General features: G+C 34.3%; 1 protein-coding gene across 1 annotated transcript in view; it reads left to right on the top strand.

Annotated features, from left to right (window-relative positions):
- Window positions 1–12,207, top strand: part of ADGRB3 (adhesion G protein-coupled receptor B3) — a 449,703-nt gene that overhangs the window by 215,653 nt on the left and 221,843 nt on the right. Inside the window, exons 11-12 of the mRNA XM_082048907.1 lie at window positions 4,035–4,229; window positions 10,601–10,669. Coding sequence (XP_081905033.1) covers window positions 4,035–4,229; window positions 10,601–10,669 — 264 coding nt within the window. The remainder of the gene's footprint in view (window positions 1–4,034; window positions 4,230–10,600; window positions 10,670–12,207) is intronic.

Genomic DNA, 12,207 nt, shown 5'->3' with positions numbered 1-12,207 from the left:
TTTTAGGATATATCTTTATTTCAATCTATCTTTCCTCACTTCTATCTAAGGCTTCTTAATTTGGGTTGTTATAGTTCCCACCACCATAAAGTGTTTTAATGACATCATTAGTAATACCTAGCTGTGAATCAAACGTAAAAAATAATGAAAAAGTATGGTGGTGTAGTTACTCTTCGAATTAGTAATTCTTTTTAATCTTTTATAGGTTTCTTGAGGGTTCATTGTTTTCTGTCCTTCTAAACCATGTCTAGCTGTTAAGCTTGCAGTAATAAATACAGAGTAATAAATTTGTTCTAGGAGCTCTGACTTTGTAAAAAGGCATTTTTACTATATCATACTTTCTGATAAATCGAGGGACAAAGACAGTTGGACCCTGAGTCAAAGTCCAGTTAAACATTTCAGTGATTTTTCAAGTATGCAGCCATATAGTGCAGGCAGCTAGAGGCTGGCCTGACAACTGAAGTATCACTTTAACAGCTGCTTCATTTCACTATCTCTCGGCTCATAAACTTTATTTTTAATGAGCCTGCCTGTAAGACCACTAAAAAATGACCTTCACAGAGAATGACAAGGACCTGCAGTGGTGACCAAAATAGAATTTTTGGACAATGTATAATATCACAGTGACCATGGCATAGAAAATAAGCAGTATGGTGAGAAAGATATTATACTAACCATGGATGAGAATATTCTGTATTTTCAGACTGGAAGATTCTTGTGGTAGATGTGCAAGTAATCCACTACCTTCAACTCATACTAATCCAGACATCTTCATTGACTTTAATAGTGTTGCACCAGTTTATATCGAGTGAACAGCTTGTGATTTCAAAGTTGTATTTAGGAGTTGTAGGCTGTTTTATAACAAGAAAATACATTATGTAATAAACTGATAAGAAAGAGGCTTCTAATTCTTACCTTGCCCTGCATGTTGTTTGCCAGTCTGTAGTCAAACTTTTCTACTAATTAACTCTAATTTTCACCCACTTACTTTACCCAAACACATTGCAACCTCCTCTTTTGAGATGCTACTTCTGAGGGTATGCTGCTAGTCTAACTCAAGGCAGTGTGGGCCTGAATGGGTAGCTAAGGATCAGGGAAAGGAACTTCTGGGCTGGAGCTGGGAGGATGAAGAAAAGGTGCTCGCCACACTGTGTATGAGTGGTGTGGCCCAATGGAGGCAGGGTACTTGGCCAGGGAAGCTGAGCTTTCTAGGTATGCAATTTTTTAAAAACAGTTCCCAACTGAGCTGTAATTTTAAGAGCTGATAATTCTGAGGTACTTTAACCCACCTGCACCACAACCCTGGATACTTCTGAAGTAGATGCAATAATTTAGTTCTATACGTTGTGCTAGACCTTTTTTATAATGGGGTCCAAAAGCAATCAAAAGGTCTTGCTGAAAGCACTTAAGGGGAACACTACAGCTCCCACTTCTGCTGCTAGAAATCTGTAATTTTTTTCTCTGAAAACAGATCTCAAAAGCCTGAAAGACAGTCAAAACTAGGGTAATTTAAATTTATTATTTGCATTCCAAAAGCAGCTAAGACCAAGAATTACGTGTACTATGCATGGTCCGAAATCAACAAATTGGGCTCTTCCATCTTTAAAATGTGAGTTTAAAGTCTAGTCAGAACATGGAAAAACAAATGGAGGGGTGAACATACAGATGTAGCAAGAGGAAGCAAAATAATGCAATATAAAATAACATGTTGAACTAAACAGTTTGACAGCTTTCCTACCAGTGTTTTATACAAGCATAAGAGCACCGTAGAGATTTTATGAGGACTGATACTTTGCTGTTGTTACTGGAATAAAAAGAACCTCTTTGTTCTCTCTTAAGCTCTGCCTTCAAGTTGTATGATGCCTTTGGCCTAGTACATTCTGAGGCATGTGTTAGATTTAGGAGTTCAGCTTTATGGACTGTCTTTTATGTTGCATGTGTTTCGGGCTTGATTAAAGACACACTGAACATTGTTAATCCTCAAAATCGGAAAATATGCTCTGGGATCAGTGAACAGCTGGATGGGTTCCAGCAAAAGTTTTACTATTCTGTGTTACTGTGCTAGCTGCCGCTCTTTTAATTTGCTGAACAGACACAGAGTGTGAGGAGATGAGGCAATGACAACATTTCATACGAAAAATCACAAATCAAGTTCTTATTTGCTTTCGCTTGTTCCCAAGAAAGTAGTCTATAATGTTATGTGTACGACATGAGATCCCTGAATTTACTCAAATGATTTTCTCCACTCTTATTTTGCTACAAGATAACTTTCAAAGCCTCCTTCCAAAATGAATAGGAATTGCACAATAGGATTTCTGCAAGCATGCTTCTTGCCTAATTACTTCTTAAAGTATTCTGAAGACTGAGGGAGGTATTTCTCCTGAAATATTTGGGTTTCAAAACAAAACAGCAAATTAACTGCCTCAGTTCTCCTCATTGAAATCTTTGTTGAAAATATTTGATTGCACAATTACGGTTGTACCTCAGTACTCATGGTACAGAGTAGATTCTTTCCCTGTCCATGCTGCAGCAGACAGGTGTTATCCCAGGTCTTAAATATTTCTAGGGTTTGGGCAAGCATGTTGTGGTCCTAACAATCCTCAGCTGCTACAAAGACAACTTAAGGCCATAGATATATGTTAAAGTAGCCACTTTACCAGCCCCAGCTGTGTTACACATATCTGGGTTACTTGAGACTGTATGAGAAGGTAACAAAAGTATGATCCGACAGAATGAAAAAAAAAAAAGTAATTAGATTGTGTATGTCAGAGGATGATAGCATTTTTTAAATTGCTTTCACAAAAATTATTTTTAACATTTAATCACTGTTCTATTTTTGCTACCTATTCTATCCTTAAAAAAAAAAAAAAAAAGAAAAAAGAATGAAGCCACATATATCCACACAAAGTGGCTGGAGAGATCTGGAAGTGACAAAAGGTATCTTTACACTCTTCCTTCCGCCTCACCACCAAATTATGTTACACTAGTCATCCTTTCCTCTCTATGTCAGTAATAAGACCAAGTTAAAAAGCAACTGAAGATACATTTACAGAGATGGTATCAGCATTTTTTTGCCAGTTGCACAGAATCTTCTCTTCAACTTTGTGTGAGGTCTGTCTCAGATAATTTATATTTTCTTTAATTTGGCTTCAATTTGGAAGAACTTATGTTTTTCTACATAAATTCATATGCATATTTAAAAAATAAGTTGTTTAAACAATGCACTCTTTTTCAGCCTTGGCTGGCCTTGTGACATCTTTGTGATACACTATGCATCTTCCTAGGATGCTGAGGCAGCTTTAAGATTTAATCAGATCCACAAGTTCACCTTCTTATCAGGAGGACTCTTCTGCCAGCATATTCATTTTGGATTACTTTTATCAATGGCCATGTACAGATCTATTTGGAGAGCTACCACTCAAGCATCTTCTCTTGTCTGATACACAGGAACAATTCATATTTTAATTTGCATTTCTTGAAAAAACAAACATCATCATTCCAAGTTAGTAGCTTTCTGTTGTCAATACTACAGAAGTAATCAGTGTCCACCTAAACTATCACTATTGTATTTACTAGCTAAGCTGGGCTGGCAGAGATGAAGGGTATACTTCCCGATAGTAAACTAGACTATAGCAAGAATTGCCGTAGCATTTACTCATGTCAGAGCTTTTAGTTGTTTAATGAGTGGCAATAGTGGTTGTACAGCTGTTCCTCTGAGGAAAAGCAGCTCCTTGTTCCATCATGGCAGTTCCTTTGACAACATGGATATTGAGAAATTGTTGGTGTTCAAAAAGAAACAAATGGGTGGAACATAACTTCAGAATCTTTCAGTAAAAAATCCATGTTCCTCTGATAAACACAATAATTCTGTCATCATACTCTGCTACTTTATCAGGATGAGCTTTGTTATAATGGCTTTAATATGTAATATCATAATAGCTTTATTATTTAATATTTTTGTTATATTTAGAATTTGTCATACCTTTTTTCTCAGTATAGTAGGTTCTGATACTCATTTTGTTTTTCTGGTATAGATTAAAGAGCACCTTGCGAAAGGACAGAGGACGTTGGCTGGTGATGGCATGTCCCAAGTAACAAAGACACTATTGGATCTAACTCAGAGGAAAAACTTTTACGCAGGGGACCTTCTTGTTTCTGTGGAAATTCTCAGAAATGTCACAGACACATTTAAAAGAGCAAGTTACATCCCTGCATCTGATGGGGTGCAGGTAAGAGAAACAGTGTAAGGGTAATGTTTCAATTGAGGGGGTTTATGTCAGCATACTTCATGTCACCTGTTTTACCCACTGAGGAAACTAAATGATAGACATAAACATTTTTCACATAAAACTAAGATACAACTGTAAAAAAGGAAAAGAATCAGCTACTCAAAATAACACAGCAAGTGAAAACTGCAATATCCTTTCTTGGTAAACTTTTCAGTATCTTTCTCCTTCAACATTTAGTTTTATTGATAGGGATATATTGGGTTTGTTTGTTTGTTTGATTGTTTGTTTTTTTACTAAGCAATTCACTAGTGTTTTTTTTTTTGTTCTAGTTCATTTCAGTTCAAAAATCCTCAGTGTCTAGTTATGTAATTCTGGCATTGCTTCTTCAGTTCAAATAAATAATATTCATTAAAAGTGCATAGGAGTGATGCATAGTATGTTTGGTATGAATTTTTTATTCCACATGATATATTAACTCTTCTTGTGCAAGAAGCCTATTAAAATATCATCAGAGATGAAAACTGTAATTATTTCTACATAATGGGCTGCACAACTCATTATGTAATGCTAATCAAAAAAATTTTTCACAGGACTTCTAGATCAGAATATTGGTTTCATCTATATCTGAGAAGTTTAGAAACTTTTCAAAGACTGTATATGTGCTGAAAAAAATACCAAAAAGGTAGATGTATATATTATTTATGAAAAAGAGACTTTCATGCTCATTCATAAATTAATAATGAAGTTATTAATGCAAGTCATGTGTACATTTTTGTTTGTGTAAAGGTAAGCATAGATTATAAATACACTTTGCAATATATGCATGCAGATAAATAGAGGTATCTTGGAAAAGACAATTTTTCCAGAGTTAAGTTTTCAAAAGCTTACTATTATATTTTCAGTTTTCTCATTTTTATAAGCACAAAGAAAATGAACTTCTACATAAAACCAATGTTTCCTGTGTATTATATTTTCAGTTTTCTCATTTTTATAAGCACAAAGAAAATGAACTTCTACATAAAACCAATGTTTCCTGTGTTGGCCTGTAGCCATCTGACAGTAATATTTTTTTGAGCAGTACATTTCAAAATATATTTTGTCTGTACAATCCTTTTTTTCTTTTCTTTTCTTTTCTTTTCTTTTCTTTTCTTTTCTTTTCTTTTCTTTTCTTTTCTTTTCTTTTCTTTTCTTTTCTTTTCTTTTCTTTTCTTTTCTTTTCTTTTCTTTTCTTTTCTTTTCTTTTCTTTTCTTTTCTTTTCTTTTCTTTTCCTTTCTTTTCCTTTCTTTTCCTTTCTTTTCCTTTCTTTTCCTTTCTTTTCTTTTCCTTTCTTTTCCTTTCTTTTCCTTTCTTTTCCTTTCTTTTCTTTTCTTTTCTTTTCTTTTCCTTTCCTTTCTTTTCCTTTCTTTTCCTTTCTTCTCTTCTCTTTCCTTTCTTTTCCTTTCCTTTCCTTTCCTTTCCTTTCCTTTCCTTTCCTTTCCTTTCCTTTCCTTTCCTTTCCTTTCCTTTCCTTTCCTTTCCTTTCCTTTCCTTTCCTTTCCTTTCCTTTCCTTTCCTTTCCTTTCCTTTCCTTTCCTTTCCTTTCTTCCCTTTTTTCTTCCCTTTTTTCTTCCCTTTTTTCTTTTTTTCTTTCTTCCCTTTCCTTTCCCCTTTCCTTTTCCCCTTTCCTTTCCTTTCCTTTCCTTTCCTTTCCTTTCCTTTCCTTTCCTTTCCTTTCCTTTCCTTTCCTTTCCTTTCCATTTTTTCTTCTTTCTCTTCCTTTTCTTTCCTTTTCTTTTCCTTTTTCTTCCTCTTTCTGCCCTTTTCTGCCCTTCCCTGCCCTTCCCTTTCCTTTTTTTCTTTTTCTTTTTTTTTTTCTAAATTGTATAAGAGTCAATATATTTTCCTACTTTCAGTAAGTTTTACTATTAAACAGAGTGTTGTTTACTGAAAATCTTTCATGCATTCAGCAGTCTTACAGCCCAATGTGATGGGCTTCTTCATGGTTCACAGGCACTACAGAAATCTGTGGTAGAACAGCCTTGAGAAACTGCATGGCACAAGAGATATTTTCATGGGCTTAGCAAATCAGATTATTTGCAGTTTACATACATTAGAGAATTTGATTATTTTCTTGTTGATGACATTACCAAAAGTACTGTTCTTTGAGCAACGTAGAGCTGTTTCCAAAATACTTAATAATATAATGGGGGAACTTGGCAATGTTATTAGTACTATTTTAATACATTTTAATTAACCATTTTGAAGTCAAGAAATTATAAAAGGCAAAATAAGAAAGTATTTCTCAAACCAAAGAAATACCTGTGTTTCAGGATTTAGAAGAGGGCTCTTAAATCTCACTGATAAAAAGGCACTGAAACTCAATTAAAAAATAAAAAAAGTTTAACACATTGCAAGCTAAGGTAAAATCCAAAAACCAATGCATGTAAAATCAGAATGAAGCGTATGTTTTGCGCAGGGGATATATTAAGTAATGTTTCTGTTATGGAGTTCTGATGATACAAAATGAAATCTTGGCTCAGTAACATCAGTTTAGATTTTACTGTCAATTTCTGAGAAACCAAGACTTTCCCATATATAAACATATGTTGTGTGCTACCATGCTCTGGAGAACTGTATTTAATTTTTATTTTCACTAACACATATTTTCATAGTTTTTAGTCCGTCATCAAAATAAGTGACAAAAAGGTGAAAATGAAATTAATTTGCACAAAAATACCAAGGTTCTTCTTTCTGAGGAAGAATTTTTTGCATCAGAGTAGGATTTCTTAGGCGTGGGTTTTTGTTTTAAAGAAATTTTCAGAAGGTCATGAGTGAGGTTTAAAATCCCTGAAAGTCATGATTTATCATTTGGCATGATGTCAGCAAAGTAGATTATAAATTATAGGTAATAGGATTTTTAAAGGTCTATAGAAAAACCAACACTTCCACCTCCATTAAAACAGAGAAAGGAGAAGTGTATATGGCAGGAAAGGAGCTACCTTTCAGGGCAGGATGACAAAGTAGGCTGTACAATCCTCTGATCCAGCAACCAACAGGAAACAAGGTTTCTCCTCAAAGAAGTTTAAGCAACATAATCCCGTTTATATTAGCCACAGGGACCATTGCTGTCAGTCAGGGATTAACAGGATTGCCCAATGCTTTTCCCCCCCCACCTTTCCCCTCCCACACACACTCCTTATACTGAAGTCCAAAATGGAGGTGACTTAAGGCTATCCATTAATTCCTCCTAGGGAGGAATTCTTCTCTAACTGTATAAAAGGATTTATGACAGCTTTATTCCTGCAGAGAGGGTCAAAGAATTTGGACTGGAGCAGAGAACTGCAGCCATTGTGTTACAGAAGAAAAAGATTGAAAGGAAGGAAATTAAATTAGGAAAACATAATTGTCCATTCCTGATTGAACTGGAATTATCCTCAGAAAAGCCTGGCAAAAATAAAGGACTTCAAAATTCGGTTCTGGCTGTCACAACATTTTCTATAGTGGCCAGTTCAGCAATACGTAAGCCCTGCCATGAAAGGAAGGAGCTTGATTCTGCAAGGAGGTCCAGTGTTTACTGCAGTAGTACCATCAGATCACATCCATAATGCTTCTAAAATGTAGCCTTCACACCTGTCAATCACTTTACTAAAGGGCAATGTTGTTTCTTGCAGCATTACTGCAATGAACAAGAAAATAGCCAAAGGAGGTGAAAGACTTTTAAAACGCTATTCCTCTGTCACATTTTTGGAGTGCATCTTGTATCTATCTATTATTGAAGCAGCAAAGCCATTTAATCATCTCTCAGTTTAATTCACAAAGCACCAGTATTGCTGAATGAAAAATCTTCATACAGATACAAAGTACATATTAAATCAGTTATGGCTTGGCATTTGTTTATGCTTGAGTCTATGATTATTTATCAACTTTTTCACATCTATTTCTATTAATTATTGGTCATTTTAATGCTTTCATGTACCTAAAATAAACATGAGATTTAATGAACGCATAACATTATTAGCAAAATCATGTACTTTATCATCCGCAGGAAACATTTGTACCTCCTGAGTGATTTTCAGGCAATCTGGCTACTCTCAGATAGATCTCATTACATGGACATGGGTACTTTTGCAATTAAGGCTTGGACTGTTTCTGCAGGGGAATCAGTCACTGCAATGTAGTACAAAACCAGCTTCGAAACAGCTCCTTAGTATGATAAATTATCCCACACTGAGCTCCATGCTGCTACAGCTAGGCTACTGCTGGCACCCTAGCAACTTAAAATTAGCTAAAATTTCAGTCCACTGCATCTCCATGGTATTACATTGGAAGAGCACAGAACTATCATACTTTAAAAAGTGTTTTCCTCTGGCAAAATCACCCTAAAGCCAACTCTACCTAGTAGAACTCTTTGCCAAAATCATAATGTCCTAGAGTAGATGTGGTTATAGTGCCATAAAACTGCTTTGGCCAGTATAGTTTATTTTACTTGAAGGACCAATAAAATTGCACATTTTTCCTAGCTGAAGTTGCATTTACACAATTATGATTTCCCAGCCTGGTTAAGATGGCAAATCCTTTGTAATGAATAGTAAACATAACTCTTTTCAGTATGGTTTATTTTGCTCCTGAGTTCCTGAAAGAGATGAAATGTATTCTTGCTATATAAAAGTATGTAGCTACATTTTCCTCTTCTTCAGCTTTACTGGCAATTTCCCTTCTGTATCACTGCAAACTGGATCAAACCATGAGAATATTTTTCTTTTATGTCCTGTCTTTAATCCCCATCATCCAGTCCCAATGCATACTTGTCACTTTTCACAGAAGCTTGCTGAGCCATTTCCTTTATTTTCATGGAGTTTTTTGTTACTGAAGTTTATGAGCATTTTGCTGCTGACTTCAATGAGAGAAGAATTGTTCCCTCATTAATGTACAGCATTATTTTGCCCAAGTTCACCAAAGTGTCAGTCACCTCTATATTAAATTTGCCAAGTTAAAGCAATTTTTCTCTATTTAAATTTTATGGTTAGCATAATTAACTTCCTAATGATGATGCAAGGATCGATCCTTTAGCTTTTCTAGTAGTTAGTGGTAGGACAAGATTAAAGTGGTAAAAATGTTTTGATGTAAAAATAGTTTCAATGAAAAAATAGTTTTCACAAGTTTTGTTTGATTTTGTATTCTCTGATGTTTTACTTATATGGTTGTGAGACACCTAAAATGTCTGCAATATTTCATATTTTGAAATTAATGTATTTTCAAGCACAACCATAATATCCATAGTATGCTAAGGTTTGAAGTTACTTCTGCTCTCATTTCGGTCACTGTGCCGTTGAATACTTTGTATTTTCATTCAATAGTGAATTAAAGTTACTTCTTACTTAAGTCTTATTTAAGCCCTATTTATCCCCTCAAAAATGGCTAAGAAGTAAGTGCAGGTGAAGGACCAATAGGGTCCTATGATTTGTATTCCACTTAAAGTTTTTTCAGAGGTGGTGAGGATCTTAATTGCACCCTTCAGCTAAGGCAAGTTGAAACTACAAGAATCTTTTATGAAGGAAAAGCTAAGTTATAAGTGACAAGCTATAGACAAAATTTACATTCTGCACAAAAAGTGATACAAAACTGAGAAGAACACACTTCTTTGGCTTTCGAAGATGAAGTTGGGAAGATAAATTTGTACAGACAAAATTAGAAAGGAATGTTCTCCACAAACACTTGGAAGAAAATGTCTTTCCAAAATGCGTGATCTGAAAGCTAAAAGCCTTGACTTTTTTCCTTTTTTTTTTTTTCCTTATAGTTAAATGAATAGGAAAATCAGATAAAGAAATTAACAGTTTATGGTCAAAGAAACAGAAATTAATTTTTCCTTTTCTGTTGAAATTATTAAAAGGGCAGAGGCAAATGTAACTTGTTAAAAGTAATATGCACAAGGTTTCACACAGCATTTATCACTGAAGTACCATTGTATGCCCTATTTATGGTCATTATGGATCATTTTCATGTTTTGAATAGAAACTAGTGACCAAGAGCCTAGTTATTTCTTAGTGTACTTTGGTTTTTTTGCTCTTCTTTTGACTGGTTTCTGGAATAAGAGCAATTTGAACACAAAACACCGTCACATTTAGAAGTTTAGAACATTTAAAATGATTTTATTTTATACAAAGCAGTAGTATAGTACCTGAATATATGGCCAGAAATTAACAATTAACCAAAAAATATATATGCACTTTTATCGGTCTGATATTTTATTATCTCTTCTAGTGAAAGAAAATAGGCTGCAGAACTGCAACTGTAATAGAGAAAGGAAAACTTTTTGATGTCAATTTAAAGATATTGCTGTTTATGTCATTGAATGTCATTTTACTCTTCTTTTATTTATCTGATTTTTCAGAACTTCTTTCAAATCATTAGTAACCTCTTAGATGAAGAAAACAAAGAGAAATGGGAAGATGCACAGCAGGTAGGAGTTGCATTTTGTAACTCATCAATTTAAAAAATTGGAAACTACGTGTATTATGACATTTGTTGTATCAGAAGCCACACATTATTTCAGTAAGTCATGATAAAGTGGAATGTATGGTTTCAAATATCAGGTTAAACTTACACTCTGCTGTAGTTGAAAGTAAATCCTAAGTGAGACCATATTTTGGAAATAACTGATCCTTTTCAAAAAGGAGTAAATCCAGGACTGTTGGCTAATTCCTTAGATTGAAATTATATTAAGACTATGAGGGGCTTCTCTTGATGAACATTGCATTCCATGGGATGTCTGTCCTTTTGATGTTGTAATGAAGTACATATGAAAGGTGAAAAATGCTATTAAAGGCTAGCTGCAATGATGCGTTTATGAAACAGAACACATCAGAACTTGCCCGAAGAACTCATACAACATCACTGAAGAACTTCCAGAAATCTTAACAGTAGACCTTTTTTAAAAGCTTGTGTTTCAGACAACAGTTGTGATCTTTAAGACTGACAAATTTTGGGACTAAGTTAGAAATTATGATAGCACTTCATAAAATAGTAAAGTCTAACAAAAAATGTTAATTATAATACAAGAGTTTAAAATTCAAATGAGAACCATTTTTTGCTTGGATATAAGTATTTCCTACATGCTTATACCAGTAACATTATAGGACAAGGTTAATATTTATGTTCATGAACATGACCATAGAACTATCAGATTTATTCAGATACAATTAACAGTGACAATAAGGATGAACATATAATTATGCACAGAGAAAAAATTACAGAGGCAGCTAAGGGAAGGGAAACATTTCTTTATGAAGAATGATTAAACAAAGCAGATATTTCATTATGGAAAAGAGTCAACTGCACTAATGTGCAATAGAGGCTTTTAAAATCAGGAGTGTATTGAAAAATTTTCATGCAGGAATGATTAAACTATCCACTCATACTTCTTGTAAAATAACTAAAGGACATAAAATAGTGGCAGATTCAGAATGAAAACTAGGAGATACTTTTTCTACAGGTCAGGTTGCAGAACTTTTTACCACATATAGTACACAAGTTAAAAATTAAATAGTCAAATTCATGAAAAAAATGTCAGTATAGGGCTGTTTATGGAAAGATCTCACTTTTGCTTAAGGAAGTCCTTTGGGAAAAAAGTGCTAAAGGCTGAGCAAAAATTCCAAAAGAAGTATCACTATGTGCATGCCCCTTAATATTTTTCCTTAGACATCTGCTATTCACCACTGTCAAAGGCAAGAAAACAGCTTACACAGATCTTTGATCTGTTCTTGTATGGTCATTGCTGCTGTGTTGTATAGATACTTGAAAGTTGTTCACTTTTAATGTGGTTGCCAGTAAATCACTAGGTGTTCAAAGGTCTTTGAAGCTATTTGACTTCATTTTTGTGATTTTATCTTTGTAATATGACTGAAAAAGGGAAGATCAGGACTTTTTGCTACCAATTCAAATCTTGCAGTAGTCATATGATACTGCAGCTGACCCAATGTAATTAGCCAGAAATTGTGT

Source organism: Streptopelia decaocto, assembly GCF_964273445.1.
Source record: "Streptopelia decaocto genome assembly, chromosome: 3".
NCBI classification, from domain to species: domain Eukaryota; kingdom Metazoa; phylum Chordata; class Aves; order Columbiformes; family Columbidae; genus Streptopelia; species Streptopelia decaocto.
Note: the sequence above shows the minus strand (reverse complement) of the source record. Positions and strands in the feature narration are given on the sequence as shown.